At 42.2% G+C, this 19,454-nt stretch overlaps 4 protein-coding genes across 4 annotated transcripts; all 4 read right to left on the bottom strand.

The window, feature by feature from the left end:
* Positions 1-510: 510 nt before the first annotated feature.
* Positions 511-2,543, bottom strand: LOC133410440 (gamma-crystallin M3-like). Its single transcript, XM_061691624.1, has 3 exons — positions 2,532-2,543; positions 879-1,121; positions 511-789 (listed from the first exon to the last, which is right to left on the bottom strand). The coding sequence occupies exons 1-3, from the start codon at positions 2,541-2,543 to the stop codon at positions 511-513; spliced, it is 534 nt and encodes a 177-aa protein (XP_061547608.1).
* Positions 2,544-7,431: 4,888 nt separating this feature from the next.
* Positions 7,432-8,363, bottom strand: LOC133410439 (gamma-crystallin M2-like). Its single transcript, XM_061691623.1, has 3 exons — positions 8,343-8,363; positions 7,787-8,029; positions 7,432-7,704 (listed from the first exon to the last, which is right to left on the bottom strand). The coding sequence occupies exons 1-3, from the start codon at positions 8,361-8,363 to the stop codon at positions 7,432-7,434; spliced, it is 537 nt and encodes a 178-aa protein (XP_061547607.1).
* A 1,975-nt stretch (positions 8,364-10,338) lies between these two features.
* LOC133410591 (gamma-crystallin M3-like) lies at positions 10,339-11,211 on the bottom strand. The gene is made up of 4 exons (XM_061691966.1): positions 11,200-11,211; positions 11,016-11,039; positions 10,696-10,938; positions 10,339-10,614 (listed from the first exon to the last, which is right to left on the bottom strand). The coding sequence occupies exons 1-4, from the start codon at positions 11,209-11,211 to the stop codon at positions 10,339-10,341; spliced, it is 555 nt and encodes a 184-aa protein (XP_061547950.1).
* Positions 11,212-15,750: 4,539 nt separating this feature from the next.
* On the bottom strand, positions 15,751-16,469 carry LOC133411090 (gamma-crystallin M3-like). Its single transcript, XM_061692974.1, has 3 exons — positions 16,452-16,469; positions 16,121-16,369; positions 15,751-16,032 (listed from the first exon to the last, which is right to left on the bottom strand). The coding sequence occupies exons 1-3, from the start codon at positions 16,458-16,460 to the stop codon at positions 15,751-15,753; spliced, it is 540 nt and encodes a 179-aa protein (XP_061548958.1). The 5' UTR covers positions 16,461-16,469.
* Between the last annotated feature and the right edge of the window lie 2,985 nt (positions 16,470-19,454).

Genomic DNA, 19,454 nt, shown 5'->3' with positions numbered 1-19,454 from the left:
TTAATTTGTTGGTGGTGAATGCCGTGTAGGGGCTTGTCTTTCCATGACAGCCCATCTGGTTCCTTCTCCTTACTGGGATACTGTTGCCTTAGGCATTAATTTAGTAGTTTGTCCCTGGGGACCATTTTTTTGATGTATTCCTGGAGAGCTTTTGTTTCGTCCTGGATAGTCCCTGTGACGCTCACTAGTCCACCCAACCCGCTTTTTCCGCTTAGTGTACAGCCTCAGAATCCTAGACTTGCTTTTGCGGATCTGCACCCAAAGAGCAATCGAAATTGTTTAGGTAGTTTTGTTGTAATTCTTTGAACATCGTGACAAATGGCAATGAAAACAGTTTTGAAATTATGAAATGGATAGCTAGCATCTGCATGCTCAAACAATAAGATTCAAGATGTGTTGTTCAGATCGAGGTAGTCTTCTTTATTTACAAAGTAAAGTTGAATGTTCGGCAAATGGTACAATAGTGCACGGTATACTTTGTTTCATTGATTTTTATTTTATTTTATACATTTAGTTGCAGGAGTCCGTGATGCGCCTCAGGCTTATGAAGCGAGTGCTGCTTGTGCCCATTTCCCTGAAGCTGCGGTACTCGCCGGGCCTCACGTATATCATCTTGCCACGGAACTGGGGCTGTTCAAACATCAGCCAGGGGCCCTCCATCACCTGGCAGGACATGCATTCATTCATGTTGAAGCGTTCCATGATGTTGTCGCAGTCATCCATCAGCTCGTTGGACTGGCCGCTGAAGTTCTCCCTCTCGAAGATCTTTATCCTAAACTGGCCTCTGTGCTGCTTGGAGAGAGCCCGAGAAAAAGTATTGGCATCAATGGAGGTTTCTTGAGATTTCTAACTTAGGAAGGACATCGCTTTCTACCCACCTTGGGAATAATGCGGCAGGATTTGATGCAGTCTCTCATGCCCATCATGCTCATGGAGTCGGTATACTCGCCCTTTCTTATAAAATACTGGTTACCCATGAAGTTGGGGCGCTCATAGACCATGAAGCAGCCGCTCTCCACGCGGCAAGACTGGCACCTGCTCAGGTAGGAGGATATGTCAGCGCAGTCGCTCGTGCACTCATAGGAGCGACCCTGGAAGTTCCTCTCCTCGTAGAAGACGATCTGGTATAGCAGGAGAAGAACGGTGAATTGTCATAAACCAACATACTGTAATTTCTCTTGTATAATGCGCATTTTTTTTTACCCCCAAAGATAATCAAAAGTCAATAGTGCGCATTATACATAGCTATAGGAGAAAATAAAAAAGACTTTCACATTTTATAAATGTATGCCCCCATCTAGAGGTTAGGAAAAAGTTGTACACTTTCATTCTAGTATGCCACCTAGAAGTTATGAAAAAGGTGGAGACTACACTTTCATTCCAATATGACAGGGGTACATATGACTGCATATATGTTTATATATATAAATACATATATATATATATATATGTATATATATATATATATATATATATATATATATATATATATATATATATATATATATATATATTTATATAATTCTGCTCATAAGTTTACATACCCAACCAGAATTGGTGAAATATTTATTTAAATACGACTGATGACTGAACAACAACCATCATTAATTTCTTTATGGTTATGTTTTCTTTAATGATAATGCTTTTCTGAAATGCTTGACAGTTTAATTTGAATCCCATTAAAATAAAATAAAAGCTATTTCGCCTGGTCCTTCATGTTTTCTTAAAATAATTGTACACATCTTACAAATTCTGCCTGGGTAATCAAACAAACAAAAAAAAAATCCCATTTTATAAATGCATGCCACCATCTGGTGATTGTGAAAAAGCTGTACACTTTCCATTCCAATATACCACCGCCACCTAGAGGTTATCAGAAAGGTGTACCCTTTCATTTTAGTATGTCACGGCCACTGAGATGTTATAAAAAAGGTGTCGCCGACACGTTAATTCCAATATTAGAGGGGTACCTATGACTGCATATATGTACAGTTGTGCTCATAAGTTTACATATGTTGGAAGAATTTGTGAAATATATATTTTTTTTTTTAAATATGACTGATGACTGAACAACAACCATGATTAATTTCTTTATGGTTATATTTTGTTTGATGATAATGTTTTTCTGAAATTCCTGACAGTTTAATTTGAATCCCATCCATCCATCCATCCATCCATCCATCCATCCATCCATCCACTCTCTAAGCCACTTCTCCTCACTAGGGTCACGGGTGTGCTGGAGCCTATCCCAGCTATCATCGGGCAGCAAGCGGGGTACACCCTGAACTGGTTGCCAGCCAATCGCAGGGCACATACAAACAAACAACCATTCGCACTCACATTCACACCTACGGCCAATTTAGAGTTGTCAATTAACCTACCATGCATGTTTTTGGGATGTTGGAGGAAACCGGAGAGTCCGGAGAAAACCCACGCAGGATCGAACCCCGGTCCTCAGAACTGTGAGGCAGACGCTCTAACCAGTTGACCATTGCCGCCTAATTTGAATCCCATTAAAAATAAAATTTTGCCTGGCCCTTCATGTTTTCTTTATAGAATTGTACCCAGCTTACAAATTCTGCCTGGGTAATCAAACATATGAGCACAAATGTGTGTTTTCTAATTTACTAAATAAAGGTAGGCCTGTGAATTTCAAAATAAGAGCAAGTAAATAAAAAGAAAGTATTATGTGTTAAAATAAAGTGCTTAACTTCAGAATAATTCTTTGAAAAAAACTAACAAAATACAGATAATACTTCATGTTTTGATCATCGGTAGAAGCAAAATCATGCATTGTAAGAATGCATTATACATAGGTAGAAGAGGTTTTCAGAATTTTGAGGTCATGGGTGCGCATTATACACGAGAAATTACAGTACTTTCAGGTTAAAAAGAAATTTAATTTAAACAAACAGCAAAGTAGTGCATTGGGTTACCACGTCTGTTTCACAAGGTTCTGGTTTCTGTGGCACTTGCATGTTTTCCCAGGGTTTGCCTGGGTTTTTTCCTAGTTACTACAGTGTCACCCCACAGAACATGCATACTAAATATATTGAAGACATTCTTGTCGATATGAGCCCTGTGATTAGAGGTGGGTAGAGTAGCCAAATATTGTACTCAAGTAACAGTACTGTTACTTTAGAATAATATGACTCAAGTAAAAGTAAAAAGTATTCCTTCAAATATTTACTCCAGTAAGAGTAAGAAAGTACTCCGTGAAAAAAACTACTAAAGTAAGTGTAACTCGTGAGTAACTTCCATTCATACATTTTCTGAGCCGCTTCTCCTCACAAGGGTCGCGGGCGTGCTGGAGCCTATCCCAGCTGTCATCGGGCAGGAGGCGGGGTACACCCTGAACTGGTTGCCAGCCAATCGCAGGGAACATAGAAACAAACAACCATTCGCACTCACAGTCATGCCTACGGACAATTTTTAGAGTCTCCAATTAATGCATGTTTTTGGGATGTGGGAGGAAACCGGAGTGCCCGGAGAAAACCCACGCAGGCACGGGGAGAACATGCAAACTCCACACAGGCGGAGCCGGGGGTTGAACCCCGGTCCTCGGAACTGTGAGGCAGACGCTCTAACCAGTCGCCCACCGTGCCGCCCTTCGTGAGTAACTTCTGATTTAAAAAAAAAATCAGAGCATTAATGTCAAATAATAATAATAATAATAATATATTAGAGTCCACACACACCTGCCACCATTAAAAATTTTAAGTGTGCCAAACCAACACATGCTTAAGGGCTTACAGAAACATTATCTTAATTATTCACTTAAATGACTAAATGAAGAAGCTGTTTGCTGACCAGAATTTGTGATAGTTTTGTGTGTGTGAGTGTGTGTGTGTATGTGTGTGTGTGTATGTGCATGCGAGAGAGAGAGAGAGAGAGAGAGAGAGAGAAAGAGAGAGAGAGAGAGAGAGAGAGAGAGACAGAGAGAGAGAGAGAGAGAGAAACAGTGTTAATGTTTGAAGTGAGCTGAAATATGTTTGTGTGCGGTCATGTGACTGCCTTGTGCCGTCTGATTCATGAATTGGAGTCAAATGACACTAATGATCATGTTGGATTGGCGCAAAGGCGCCCTATGCGGAAGTCGAAGATAAAGTCTGAAAATAGATCGCGCACGTAATAATGGATACTGTACTGTATATAAAAGTAGCGAGGGGGGTGTCGATCATTGTAACGGAGTAAAAGTATCGATTCTTCTTCACATAAATACTCAAGTAAAAGTAAAAGGTACAGTGCATTCATGCTACTCTGACAAGTACAATTTATCCAAAATGTTACTTGAGCAAATGTAACGGAGTAAATGTAACACATTACTACCCACCTCTGCGTGTGATTGAGTGGAGACCAGTCAATCCTGTACCCTACCTTTTGGCCAGAGTCAGCTAGGATAGACTCCAGCTCACTCGCAACCCTGAACAGGACAAGTGGTACAAAATGGACAGATGAATTTAAATGTAACGTACCTTGCCCCTCATGCTGCTGCCGGTTTTGCTCATACTGGTTGTGTTGCTGTGGTGTCCTGTACCTGGTTTAACCCTTTATTTTTATACCTGACCAAATGATGGCTCCTCCCCTTAACAAAGCCCTGAGTCAGCGACATACTATTGACACCCAGAACACAGAGGTTATGGCCATATTTTCAGCACTGCGGGAAACCTTTCAGTCTTTAGAAAAGCTTTTTCTTTCATGTTAGAAAGGATTTTCAGCCATGCTAGTCACGTGTAAATAGGTCCAACCGTGTGGTTGACAACCATGACAATGGCCGGCAGTGATGAGAATAGTCTTTTGTCTTTTTTAAATGGGTTTCAGACATAAATCCCAAAGTAATAACTTGTACATCACTTTCAGATACTAAACCTAAACAATCGACTTGCTTTTGAAAAATTAATTGACAGTCCAGAGTACATATTTACAACAAAACAGTGTTTGACCTAGTAATGGCCAATATGGTCTAAAATTCATACCAATCATATTCAGCCCCTTCACTGTTTCGCAATATAAACATAAGTGCAAAAATTATAACAGACATATTTCTGAATGGGTTATATACCCCCTTGCCAAAGGTAATTTGATTAAAAAAAAAATATTTTGAGAAAATTTTTCAACCAGACTTTTGTTAAAAGTGTACTGTACCACAAAAGAACTTATTCTGGTGTTTCGCTACGCTACCTTAATGCTAGTTTACCGGTTAGCTCTGTCTTTTCCTCTTCTCTCTTTTTGTTTAGTGTGTCACATGATTAGCTACTCCTCGTCCTCCTTTACTGATCATGATACTTGCCAGTAGTGTAGCTTATTGCAATGGAGGAGAGGATTAGTGACTTAGATGAGCAGGTCAGAGGAAGGACACTGTTTAGCCGCGCAGGCTAGTCAACCGCAGCTCGTAGCTGGTGCAGAGCAAGTTAGCAAGCTATTTACCATGGGGAACATGGCTCTTGTCAGTAAGACTCATTGCACAGGGGAAGACGATGTACTTTGTGCAGCTCTATATCCCTTTGACTCTCATGTGACTCCAACCTTGCCTTTAAAGATGCACAAAAACTTCAAACACTACTCGGGATTTCAGCACAGCTCTCTGTTTAGTGAGAATCAAAGAATTAACTGTGGGTGTGTTTTGTGAGTGTTCACATAGTGACAACGTGCCCAGCAACCAACAAACAGCAGTTTGTGGGTGTCAGACACCCCTGTTACCCTGCTTTCTGGTAGTCCCCTAACTGATATCCAAAGAAACCCCTTTCACACTTAGGTTTAAAGCTGGGTATGTTTCCCCTTTTTCCCAGGTTACAGTTCTGTGTGAACAGCACTGATCTGGAATGGGGGTCGCAGTCATCCCAGGGATTTCGGTTTCAGAGGTGTTATCAGCATGGGCGCACTGGCATATGGGAAAACTGGATATTTCCCCAGTGAGCTGATGCTACAGTGGACCATTCCAGGCCACAAGACAAAGAAGAAGCTAAAGAAAAAGAAAGGGGACAAAAAAGTCTAGCACAACGGCCAACAGCTTTGTTGTCCACTAGGAATTAATGGTTGGGGTGCTGGGTCGGGCGGCTATTGTTGTGATACACTGTAGGCTATACCTGTGTTTTTGTATCACTGCCTATGCTGATAGCCAATCAAATTTGGTCCATGTGGGTATGTCCAACCCATTTTCTCAGGCTGTTGCAGCTGTCACTTGTCAATCACTCTGTGCTTACGGAACAAGACTTCGTAGATAGCGAGCAAGCGTGGGCCGGACAGAAAAAAAAAACAAACAAGGCCAAAAAGATTGTAGTTTGGGATCTCTGAGGCGGGCTCTCCTATGTCTGGGGTTGAAGTCACAGAGTTGGTTAAAAAGCTCCTCGGCGGCAAGTAGGGGGTGGATGAGATTCGCCCGGAGTTCCTACAGGCTCCGGATGTTGTGGGGCTGTCCTGGTTGACAAGCCTCTGCAAAATCACGTGGACATCAGGGACAGTGCCTATGGCTTGGCAGACTAGGGTGATGGAGAGTGTCTTCCAACTACAGGGGGGTCACACTCCTCAGTCTCCCTGGTAAGGTCTATTCAGGAGTGCTGGAGAAGAGGGTCCGTCAGGAAGTTGAATCTCAGATTCAGGAGGAGCAGTGTGGTTTTCGTCCTGGCCGTGCAACAGTGGACCAGCACTACACCCTCGGGATGATCCTCAAGGGTGCATGGGAGTTCGCCAAACTGTCTACATGTGTTTTGTATACTTGGAGAAGGCGTTCGACCGTGTCCCTCGGGGAGTTCTGTGTGGGGTGCTTCGCGAGTATGGGGTACTGGACTCCTCGCTAAGGGCTGTTCAGAGCTTGGTCCGCATTGCAGGTAGTAAGTCGGATTTGTTTCCGGTCAGGATTGGACCAAGGCTGCCCTTTGTTACCGATTCTGTTCATAACTTTTATGGACAGAGGTTCTAGACGCAGCCGAGGCGTAGAGGGGGTCCGGGTTGGTGACATTGGTATTGCATCTCTGCTTTTTGCAGACAATGTGGCACTGTTGTCTTTATCAAGCTGTGATATCCAACTCTCAATGGAGCGGTTCGCAGCCGAGTGTGAAGCGATTGGGATGAAAATAGACACAGGACTCCCGGCTGGCCTGGGAACGCCTTGGGGTCTACCCGGAATAGCTGGATTAAGTGACTGGGGAGAGGGAAGTCTGGACTTCCTTGCTAAAGCTACTGCTCGGATAAGCGAAAGAAAATGGATGGATGGATGCATGGATGATGCACGTAATCTGCAATAGATGGATCACGATATAGAGAGGGAACACTGTACTAGGTTGTCATCAACAATACCATGATACACTGTGATTTCTTAGTACTTTTATGAAAATGATGTTAACAATGTACTCGTGCTTTCTCAGGGAGACAGTATACTTTTTGAGAAAAGTTTTATTTATGTTATTTGCAGTGAAACATTTCACAGAACTTTTACATGTCCGTGATGCGCCTCATGCTCATGACCCTCATGCTGCTTAGGCCCAACTCCCTGAAGCTGCGGTACTCGCCAGGCCTCACGTACATCATCTTGCCATTGAACTGGGGGTGCTCAAACATCAGCCAGTGGCCCTCCATCACCTGGCAAGACATGCAGTCGTTCATGCGGAAGTGGTCGATGATATTGTCGCAGTCCTCCTGCAGCTCGTTGGATTGGCCGCTGAAGTTCTCCTTCTCGAAGATCTTCATTCTGAACTGGCCTCTGTGCTGCTTCAGGACAAGTTGTATATTTTAAAATCCATTGTCATTTTTCATTGAGGAAATGCTTTGTAAACCTTATCTTGCCTACCATGGGGATAGCACGGCAAGACCTGATGCAGTCCCTCATGCCCATCATGCTCATTGAGTCGGCGTATTCACCCCTCTTCATGAAGTACTGATTACCCATGAAGTTGGGGCGCTCATAGACCATGAAGCAGCCGTTCTCTACGCGGCAGGACTGGCACCTGCTCAGGTAGGAGGACATGTCGGAGCAGTCACTCATACATTCATAGGAGCGACCCTGGAAGTTCCTGTCCTCAAAGAAGGTGATCTGGGAAATGGATTCCCGGGTTTAAAAATGATTAGAAACAGACTTCTTAAAGTAGGCTATGGATGTGTGCGCTTACCCTGCCCATGGTTGTGTTGGCTGTGCTAGTTCCTCAGAGAACTGTGCTGTTGCTTTGGTGATGACGCCACCGTGTCTTTTATACCCGACCAAACCCAAAGACTCTGCAGCAACCATTGTGTCTGAGGCCCTGACACAGCAACACGGTATGGAGGCCCTATGGAGTGCTGAGGGGCATTTGTCACATTTCCACTTTGACTGAATCCCAGTAAGACTTTACGATCACGTTTTCCCACACGGAAAATAGAACAATGAGCATTTTCTTAAGGCTTCCAACACTGAGTGGGACATTAGCGTCTGATTTACTCAAAACACGCTGCATGTCTCTCTGATCGGTAAGCTGACAATTTATAGGCATGAGTATCCTTTTGTTCGCCTACAACAATAGTCTGACACGTCTGTATACAAAGCACCAGCTGACAAACAGAAGTGTTTTTTCTGGCAGATTGTGGAGGCATGTGGGTATGTACGCATGGATATATGTCAAACAAGCAGGAGACCATAGCGACCTTTGTGTTCTGTTAATCAGGTCTGACTCAAGTGATCTGTGATGTCATCAACCGGGTGTGGATAGTAACGCCACAAACCCTTTGGACCTCAGAATAAGAATGCTTGTGGGAAATTTCTATTGGTGAAAATGTTGAGGACATTTGCATTCTTCAGTGGATTATGGTAGAAATCCCAGCTATTTCCATGTTTATTGTACCATTTCGCAAGAGGACTTATAGTCATTGACAACATGAGAATAAAGGTTTGGGATCTGAATTACTGACAAAGGTTTTTCCAGTCTGCGTGATATATTGGAAGTTAGTGGCCAGGCAGTGAGGGACAAGCGCGAAACTGAATACCCATCCATCCATTTTATAAACTTGTTATCCTGTTCAGGGTCACACAGAGCTGGGTTGATCTAACTTGATAATGTTTCTAGTTGGATACAAATTATTTTACAATATAAGGGAGGAATGTTGGTAGGCAAGGCAAGGTGACCCAAATGCAAGAAAGGACCCGACAAGTCCATGCGGGATAACATACTTTTTTAACAAACAAAATTATTATTCAAACATAAATTGACAAAGACACTCTTTTTGTGTGACAAAAACATGTAATGATGAACTGACGAGAGTACTGAAAAAGACACAATGAAAATGTAACTTAATGACATCGGGGCTGTTGAGGAGATGATTGGCTTAGTGAAGTGAATATGATCAGGTGTGAAATGATTAAATCCAACACATTCTTATGAATGAGTAAAAATTTAACAACTTATCCAAATGTGTCTCTTTCTTTAACTGTTCAAATGTTTTACAAAAACGTATTGTTTTTTGAGAACGTAAATGTGTCAATGAACTTGGACCTGGTGGATTATTGATGACTTCATTAGGCGCTTACTTCTAATATACTGTATAGTTTATATTGATACGGAGCAGTGATTCAGAGATATTACTTTTTTTAGTCTGATTTTAGCTTATTTGTTTTGATGAGAGCATGTATCATGAGCTCACCAAAACATATTTTTGGTAGTAGATGTTATTGTTTATGATTGCTACTTCTAGTTTCCTCTGCATTCCTCAAGGGAAGAAAAATGACAGCACAGCTTGCACCTCATAGTCCGCAACATCTCTGGTAGCTTTTTGTCTCGGAGTCCTCCATCCCACAGCAAGATGCAAAAATTACAAATAAAAAACGTAGTGATTACAAAAACAGCTGTAGACTTTTCACAATTGTTTGCCTGAATTATAATGCAGCAAGTGGTAGAATTATGATTCACCTTTAGGTAAAAGATTCCTGGGCCATCTTGAAAGAACTAGCAGAGTCACTGGACCCGAAAAATTATCAGGAACTTTATTTTTGAGTTCCTATGGTGTGAACATGCTAAGTTTCTACAAAAGTCCTTGGTTCTGGAGTTAAGTCTTGGCTGGGGTTGAAGAGCCTCTTGTGTGTCTTTTGAGCCCTATGAACTCTATCTGACAGCAAGTGTCTGTGCAAACAATTCTGTGTCTACTCGATTGCTAAAGTTTTATTTCAGTTTTTCAGTTTTATCGTGAATCTTAACTGATTTGTCTTGTCTCTGTGATTTATAGCATGACCATTCAAACTGATGAAAGTACTGTAGATGACCTAGTATGTAGTCTTCATAAGTGGTTCCAGCCCCAACAATTGCGGCTGATTAGGATGAAGTACAACAAAACCAGAGTTTAGAAAGTCATATCATTTATTTGACCAACAACGTACGATTAGCATGAATCGGTGATGCGTCTCATGCTCATGAAGCGAGTGGTGCTCATGCCCATCTCCCTGAAGCTCCGGTTCTCACCGGGCTTTACATAGAGTATCTTCCCGCGGAGGTTGGGCAGCTCGAACAGCAGCCAGTGGCCCTCCATCACCTGGCAGGACAAGCATTCGGTCATGCCAAAGCGCTCCATAATATTCTCGCAGTCATCCACCAGTTCGTTCATCTGACCACTCAGGTTCTCCCTCTCAAAGATCTTGATCTTGAACTGCCCTCTATGCTTTTTTGGATGACAACAAAATCAGGAATTAGTGAAAACAGCAGGCACACTTGTGTAACATTTGCTGTGTTTTAGACCTACCACAGGGATCATGCGGCAGGACTTAATACCACTGCTCAGGCCAATCAGACTCGTGCAGTCGGAATACTCGCCCCTCCTCAAAAAGTGCTGGTTGCCCATGAAGTTGGTGCGCTCGTAGATCATGAAGCAGCCGCTCTCTACGCGGCAGGACTGGCACTTGCTCAAGTAGGAGGAAATGTCAGCGCAGTCGCTCATACACTCGTAAGAGCGACCCTGGAAGTTCTTCTCCTCGAACAAGATGATCTTGGAGAAAAAAAAAAAAAAGTTTTAAATTTTCTGGCATATTAAAGTGAAATTACCAGTGGTGGTGGTTTACCTACCTTGCCCATGTTGATAGTGGTGGTCTACTGGTTCTATCAGAGAACTGCTCGAACTGATACCTCTCTGTCTGAACATGCGTAATTTATACCTGACAAGAGACAAAGACTGTGTGCCCCCTATTGTCTAAAATCCTGAGCAAGCACCGACTTTAAAAGCCTATAGTGTTGAGTTGCTTGCACATACCCACAGGGTCATAACAGCCACACAGAATTTTCCTTTGACAGGAGTCATGCATTCCTTTTTTTCACCAATTATATGTGAAAATATAGAATAATTTAATGTGGAATACATTAAGTGTTGCCTGAAAGTGTACAAAGCAAATTGCTACTGGGCTCATTCGAAACACCTAGGATCGATCATAGGTTTAGCATAAAGTAGAGCTTCATATTTTCCAGATGATGTTAGTCTGAAATTCATTTGCAGCACGCACCCACACAATAAACACGCATGATTGTTAGTCGGACTATCCAACTAAGAGTATACTGTATGAAGTGTTCCTTTGTGATTCCTTGTTTGTACCCACGATTCTGATTATTCATGATTCATTTGTGACCAATCTGCTCCTTGACTGCCCTTGTGGTTCACACCAGTGTCTTGTTTTGATAAATTTTGGGTGATTCAAGGAAAGCGGGGTACACACATAGATAATTGGGCCTTTTTCCCTTCTTCCGATCAAAAACCCAGCAAAGACCCAGGTTGCAGAGGTTTCAAAGCTTATCCTGACTGAGGATGGATGGGATGGATGGACAGTGGTACCTTGAATTAAGAGTTCTCCACCTTAAGAGTTATGTTCGAGTTACAAACTGGAATTTGGTAAATTTTTTTGCTTTGCGTTGCAAGCCAAACATTTTTAGTGACGAGCAAGGTTCAGATATTTTGCTGCTCGAGTTAAGTGAGATAATGGAGCTATTGAAGTATTGTAATGCCCTTTCACGTGGAGAGCAGTAAGGACAGCAGTAGTCACCAATGCACTTTTGGCTGTTTATTGAACTGGATAAACAGTCAAACACTCAAATACAAAATGAGAACACTCATAAGCAGCTGTGCCAACAACTCCACAACTGACTCCAGCTCCTGATGTCACTCACTCGCTAAGAGGCACACATCCAGCATTGGATTACAACACACTTACAGTGAATATAAAACACTCTCTCTTTTATTATTATTATTATTTTTTTATATAACACAATGCTTATTAAAAACAGGAAACAAGAAATTCTTTTTTGGGGGGCTTGAATGGATTAATGGCATTACAATTAATTTCAATGGCGACAATTGATTTGATGTACGAGTTACGCTTGGTCAGTACCACTGTATTATGTATACGATGTACTGTGTTGGTCATCTTTAGTGCACCACACACTAAAAGAAGTAAGCATACACATCCTGACTTTCTCATCATCACATGTGAGGGCTCTCACATTTGAAAAATTGTCCTTGTGATTTTTTCAGTCTGAGAAAGACTTTTGAGTCATTTATCCCCCCCTTTTCAGGGTTTATTTGAAGATAAGGTCAAACCAAATTAACACCTGGTGTTATAAAGATCTTGAATACAAAAGAGAAGTCCTGGTTTTAGGGGTATAGGGTTAATTCTGTCCTTATACCCTTAATAGAGCCAATCATTGGAGTTTCCAGTTCTTAAACGGTACATGTACTCTATGTTCCCAAATCTACAAATTTTAGAGCCAAGGGTACAAAAGCAGAAGATTTGAGGGTACAACCCCAATATCAAGTAATTGTACCTCTCTTAGGTTTACAAACTATCTGAATGTATCTGCCAATCAAAGGGTCTCTCTGAATGATATTGCAAGCAATGAGTCAGAGTTCATATGACATCTCGACAAACAGTATAAATAGTGTACATCAAGTAGTTTATGTATAGTTGGAGCGGGGCAACTGATCTGATTCGGGTGGGAGATTGTTGGTATTGACTCAACTAAACAAAATAGTTATCTCAGCAAAAAAAATTGTCTCTCTCTTTTAAACAGGACTTCAAATTAAGCACTTTTTAAAAGAAAACCGGGGTGCATAGGTACTGTGAATCCCTAACATGAGCTGCTGGGTAGTGTACATAAATTATTGAGAATGAGATTAAAAAGTGCTGTGAACTGGTCCTTTAGAGCTGCTGTCCCATTTGCTCATGTTCAAAATGAAAAAGGGCATTTAAAAAAAAGAAATTAATATAATTCCTGATATGCTAATGAAAGAAACCTCAAGGTTTTCTCAAACTAAACTACTGTACTTTTTACTGTAGGTTTTCTCAGTACTGTAGCAAAAGAAAATAATTTGGCCCCAGATATGTGCAAATGAATCAGCAGTTAATGGTAAATCTTGGCAGCAAGCTAATGCTACATATTTCAGACTGTACTAGCTAAGGTGGTGTGAGGTCAGTTGTCTTCATGATGATGACTCCGGCAACCTGAAAATGAGTAAATGACCTTTTTTTTTTTTTTTTTTTACCATTCACTTTTAAATATGTATAGGAAAAATAAAATAAAACCAGACCACATAGGTTGAGGGTCCCCATTTAATTGATCTCCATAACGTTAGAGACGACATAAGATACAGAGTCACTCGCAACTGGCACTCGCTACAGCTGATCCTGTTAAGTGTCCTTGGGTCCAATAAAAGGCGCTCTACTTTCAAGATATTGATTGGGCACAAGCACAGAGGTTTGAGGACCCTAATGAAATCACTTTCATCAAGTTCATCATGCATTAAGTCAGTGTTATTTTGTAGTTTTGTTATTTTAAACTTATTTTATTTTAGAATAGTATGTGATCTGGATATCATTTCCTCTGCAGTCATCAAGCAATCCACCTTTGGGATGGGGGGAAAGAAAATCTAGTGGGGGAGGGTTTGGAGGGGGGACACCCGGTGACGACATGCAATAACTAACCAAGAGAAAACTCGATAAGAGAGGACACAAAAGGGGTAGGACGGGATGTGGCAAAATGAGGAAGGCAGTGCTACTGTCGAATGGTGCGGTGAGATTATTTTTTAGCGTCTAAACAACCCGACGCAGGAGCCAATGGACACCAAAAAAAAAACAAAAAAACACAGAGCCAAAACCCCACCGCAGCAGCCCCACACCACAATGTACCGGAACAAAGCCGACACAAATGCCAGCCAGCCCCCCAAAGGATATGTGAATGTGTGTAGTGAATTAAAAATCTGCGGGAGAGAAGCATGGCGGGCCAGAGAGCAGGCCCGAGTGCCGGGACACCCGGCCAAGTGTCCTCTCCAGCCCAACCCCGCCCCTCCCCCACAGACAGGTGTAAGATGCATTCAAAACTGGAGGACCGGCAGAGCAGTGAAGTTGGGCATGATGAGACCGGAAAACAGCCCAGACGTGTCAGCACCAGGCCCGGCGCCCGGCCCAACGTACCTGGTGCCAGTCACCCAGGGGACCCTGAATGAGAAATGAGTGCAGTATGTACAGTGTGGGGATTTAGAAAAATGTGCAGAGTGTGTGAAGTAAGAGGCTAGACTCCTGCGGGTCCGGCCCAGCCCGACGGGTGGGCAGAGCACAGAGAAGAGGGGGGAAGTAGGGCCGTGCAGCGCCCGAATCCGAGCGATCCCGGCCCCGGCTTCAAACGACGCTCGACAGCGACTCCTCCGGGGGTCCGGGCCCAAAAAAAGCCTGCACGGCTAAAATAAAGGGTGCCCAAACTATGAATATCTAAAAGTGAGATAGGTAGGCTGTTCCAAAGTTTTAAATCATCACAATATTTTTCCAGTAGAGGTAGTATGTGATTTTAATTATTTAACTATATAGGTTTTCCTGAGATATTAATGCCTAGATATTTAATATTCGCAGTCGGAATAGGAAAGTTTGGAATTTGGTCCGCGGAATTTTCATGAGTTAGACGTTATAGGGAGTATTATTGATTTTGACCAATTGATAGCATATTCTGATTATTGCAAAAATGTCTTAATGAGTTTAAAAACTGTTTGAAGTAATGCCTTGGGTTCTTGTAAATAATGAAGGATATCATCTGCATAAAGATTAATTTTGTGTTTTGACATAGGAGTACTGATACCTTTAATATTAGTGTTCTGCTGTATTGCTATTGCCAGTGGTTCGATAAATAGTGCGAAAAATAATACTTGATCGCTCCCTCTGCTTTCTGATCGTATACCAAACATTTTTAGGGAGGCTATAATGACCATACCTAAATAGAATGGCACTTTTTGTTGGTGGTTGCCTTTGTTTGTTTGTTAGTTGTCAGGCTATTTCCTGGTTCATGGAGTTTGATGAACAAATGGGCGATACCATTACGCTGATTCTGGGGGATGGACAGTGTCATTGTTGCCATAGTGAGTAAAACGGAAGAAAACATTCCAGATCCTCACCAAAATTCAATGTGTTTTGTGTAACTGCACAAAGTTTGAGAATTGTTTTCCATATTTATTTGTTGCATGTAGGTTTTTTTTTGTTTTTTTTTTTAGAAATGACTGACGTGTCAAAATGTCAGTAGAACAACAAAGATAGTGTTTGCCAAAGACGTAGGATCCAAAATCTGTTGTCACAACTAATATTTTATTGTTTCAGATATCTTCCTAATAGATTATACAACACTTTCATTGAAAGACCAGCAACTACCACAGACCAATTGTCTTTAAAATACAGGACCAGTCTGATGGGGATAATCCACAATAAGCATATCGTCATGATATAAATTATGAACCATTTATTGATGTGAGTCATTACATTTTCAAAGAAGGAGCCTCTTAACAAGTTTCCATGATGCGTCTAATAGACCCGATCCTCATGTCAACCGGACCCAGCCCCATGTCTCTAATGCTCCTGTACTCTCCGGGCCTCAGGTAGAGCATTCTGCCCCTGTAATGGGGCTGCTCATACAGGAGCCAGTGGCCCTCCAGCACCTGGGCGGACAGGCAGTCGGACATGCGCAGACTGTCCAAGATGTTGTCGCAGTCGTCCAGCAGCTCGTTCATCTGACCTCCAAAGTTCTCTCTCTCGAAGATCTTCATCCTGAATGGACCTCGGTGCTGCAAAGTGAGGGACACAGCTTAAGGGGGGTGAAACCTTATCTAAAACCCGACGCTCCAATAGCAGATGGCAACCTGACGTTCTTACCATGGGGATGATGCGACAGGAACGGATGCAGTCGCTCATGCTGATTCCCATCAGGCGCTGGTTGTCAGGGTACTCTCCTCTGCGGACCAGCATCTGGTGACCCATAAAATTGGGGCGCTCGTAGACCATGAAGCAACCGCTCTCCACCCGGCATGAGTTGCAGCGGCTCAGGAAGGAGGTCAACTCGGCGCAGTCGCTGCTGGTCTCATAGGAGCGACCCTGGAAGTTCCTGTCCTCGTAGAAGATGATCTGCAATGAAAAAACAAAAACAACCAGAATCTTAACAGCCATGTTCAAAAAAAAAAAAAAAAAAAAAAATCATTTTGCATACTCTGCCCATGTGGATGTCCAATACTGTCCCTGATTGTACTGCTGCCTGTGCCTGGCTGCCAAAACCTTTTATAGCTGGTCATGATAGCCAAATGATCTATGGAGTCTTTGTGTGGAACATCTTACTCAGCAGCGCAGCATACACACCTATAATGTTTGTTCAATAGCTCTGCAAATGGTTATTATTCCTGACTGTATGCATCTGGTCCAGTGCCAATTGTGGCCACCTCTCCTATGGGGTGAGGACGCATCAGCTGGGCTTCTTTGTGTTCTCTCTGTGGGCACGAGCACTTTGTTGGCTCCCGATCTTATGCAGGGTAAAAAACTATCTTTGTGTGACAATTCACTTGCACAGGTTCTAATGACCCCCCACCTCCCCTCCCAGACTTTTTTCAATTCTTAAAACAGCAGATCTGCTTTTGGGAAATAAGAAAAAAACGATTTTGGGGAAGGATGTGCTTCAAACCAGATGACCACGGGAGAGGTTGTCAGTTTAGCTGACTGCTGACCATGTTGACAAATGACTGCTGAATGTTTTTCACCTTTTTGACCATTGAAGGCCGCTGTACTGGTCTCTTGTGTATAGCTGAAAAGTAATACTACCTTTAAATTATGTTCCCGGCAGGCACGGGAATCAAGTTTCAGGTCACCGTGAACAAAACGGGACGAACGTCACGTTTCCATGAATGCCTGGCCAGGCATTTTTAAACTGTTAAAAAATTTGACATGACAGTCATGGTGCGGAGACTTGACATAGTTTTCTTTTCAGTATTTTAATCTTTTCTATTTTCAGTTCCTCTCCACAGCCAAGTTATTTCACTGTTACGCTACAGTATACCAGTTCACAATCATGATTTGTCTAATAACATGACAAAAACCTTCAATAAAACACATCATACTCAACAGAGATGCGTATTATTTATTGACAAACTCCATCATCTTTTGCTAGTTGTGTTGAGTCCGAGCCAGCTACGTAGTTGTTGAAGTGGAGAATAAATCCTTTACCGGGTTGAAACATGCCAGCCACCTAAGCGTCCGACTGACAGTCTCAATGTCCAGTTTGCATTGAAAAATCTGCCATGAAAATACATTTTTAACAATCATTCCCGTCATGTTCATCATTGTGCATTATCCGCCGGCTTCACGTAACGTTGTGCAGGGAAAACCCACTCGATTAGCTCTAAACCAATCAGAGGACGGAACAATTCTAGCGTCAACGGGGGCGCTGTTTACTGAACTGAATTTTCTGATTGGTCCGAATTGGTAAAAAGAAAAAAAAATAAATAACCAGCCATTTCTATTGTGAGAGTATGTATCAGAGTATGAAAATAAAATTGAATCTAATCACATTGTGCTGGATCAAATTGTGCTAAATCACCCCGCATTGGATTAGGAGCTTTATAGAACCATATTGCATCTGCCGTTGCTGCTAAAGATCTTTAATGTATTAGATCGTTGTTCGTGTATCGAGATACATATTGTATCGTCCACAGACCAGAGATGCACAACCCTAGTGTAAACGTAGCATCAGCGGAACAAGAGACAGCTGCTACTATGAGCACACCGCGTTTGATTGTTTTATTTTGCATTAGTCTGTAAAATTACACGCATGCATAATGCAAACTCTTCGGTGGCCAAATGGTACTACGCCAACAATTTGCCACATTTGTTTTATAGAAATATCGATACAAAAACTCAGATTATGGATGGCAATTAGGTGTTGTGAAACTTAATGGTTGAATGTTATTACTACCATGATTGACTTAAGTGCTGTTTCCAAAAAGCAATATAGCAACATTTCACATTTACATGTGGCTTGAAAACTTTATTGTTTATCCATCCATCCATCCATCCATTTTCCGTGCCACTTAGCCTTACTAGGGTCGCGGGCGTGCTGGAGCCTATACCAGCTGAGTCTGGGCAATCGCAGGGCACATATAAAGAAAACAACCATTTGCATTCACACCTACGGGCAATTTAGAGCTTTTAATTAACCTACCATGCATGTTTTTTTTGGGGTGTGGGAGGAAACCGCTGTACCCGGAGAAAACCCACGGAGGCACGGGGAGAACATGCAAACTCCACACAGGCGAAGCTAGATTTGAACCCGAGTCCTCAGAACTATGAGGCAGATGTGCTAACCAGTCGTCCACCGTGCCACACTATTGTTTACATTGTAATAATGTCTGTTCCAATACTTTTGCTCACTTGAAAAGTGAGTGGGTTCAAACAAAAGGTGTTTAAATGTCTTCAGTATTCAACAAAAACAAAGGAATTGACTTTGGCATTCCAATACATTTGGAGGGGACTGTATTTAATAAGGGCATTAGCTCTGTTAGCTTCATAGCTTTATCACTACGTTTTTGTCCCCTCAACTAAGAGAGCACTATACTTCTCAGTGAATATTTAGTGAAGCAAGTGCTGAAGAAATGATTGCTTCTCGTTCTAGTCAGTACTTGAAGAGCAGCATTTTGGTCCAGTTGGAGAGTCTTTGGTGACTTGCTGGAGCAGCCTATCAGTATACCAAAATCTGCTAGCCAATCATGTTGGGTACCTACCACACAGGCTAAGTACTAAAAGGGGTGGGTCTAGAAACACTGCTGGGTATCCTCCATTGATATTGCTCTAGACTGTGTCACCATGCTATGATATCACACTATTTACATTAGCAGCAAAACTGCTCCCTGCTGGGGACCTGAGAAGCTAGCATTTGCAATTTTTAAGTAACAAGCTGCCACCTACTGGTTTGACAGAAGTACAAATTGATTGACACTGATAAAAATATGCATATGAGTTCAATTGTCTAATTCACACTACTGACAGCCGGCCATGCAGTTGTCAAGTGTCTTCCTCAAGGACAGTACAATAGATTGGCAATCTGATGACTTTCAGAGAGTACAAAATGTGTACATAGAGATATCAAAATAAACATCCTGGGTCAGTTCAGGGTACTTGATTCTTTGATATGAGGCCATCACGTGTGCACAAAGGGAAATCAAACTTG

Source organism: Phycodurus eques, chromosome 12 (genome assembly GCF_024500275.1).
Source record: "Phycodurus eques isolate BA_2022a chromosome 12, UOR_Pequ_1.1, whole genome shotgun sequence".
Classification (NCBI taxonomy): Eukaryota; Metazoa; Chordata; class Actinopteri; order Syngnathiformes; family Syngnathidae; genus Phycodurus; species Phycodurus eques.
This window is presented reverse-complemented; position numbering and strand designations above follow the sequence as displayed.

Bases quoted from the DNA above. Each gene is read 5' to 3' on its own strand.
- LOC133410440 (XM_061691624.1), bottom strand. The intron at 790-878 runs GTGGGTAGAAAG...CTCTCCAAGCAG, and splicing joins CCTGCCGCATTATTCCCAAG to CACAGAGGCCAGTTTAGGAT.
- LOC133410439 (XM_061691623.1), bottom strand. From the start codon at position 8,363: ATGCTCATTGTTCTATTTTCC. The intron at 8,030-8,342 runs GTGTGGGAAAAC...TCCATTTCCCAG, and splicing joins TGCTCATTGTTCTATTTTCC to ATCACCTTCTTTGAGGACAG. The intron at 7,705-7,786 runs GTAGGCAAGATA...GTCCTGAAGCAG, and splicing joins CTTGCCGTGCTATCCCCATG to CACAGAGGCCAGTTCAGAAT.
- LOC133410591 (XM_061691966.1), bottom strand. The intron at 10,939-11,015 runs GTAGGTAAACCA...TTTTTCTCCAAG, and splicing joins CCACTATCAACATGGGCAAG to ATCATCTTGTTCGAGGAGAA. The intron at 10,615-10,695 runs GTAGGTCTAAAA...CATCCAAAAAAG, and splicing joins CCTGCCGCATGATCCCTGTG to CATAGAGGGCAGTTCAAGAT.
- LOC133411090 (XM_061692974.1), bottom strand. The intron at 16,033-16,120 runs GTAAGAACGTCA...CTCACTTTGCAG, and splicing joins CCTGTCGCATCATCCCCATG to CACCGAGGTCCATTCAGGAT.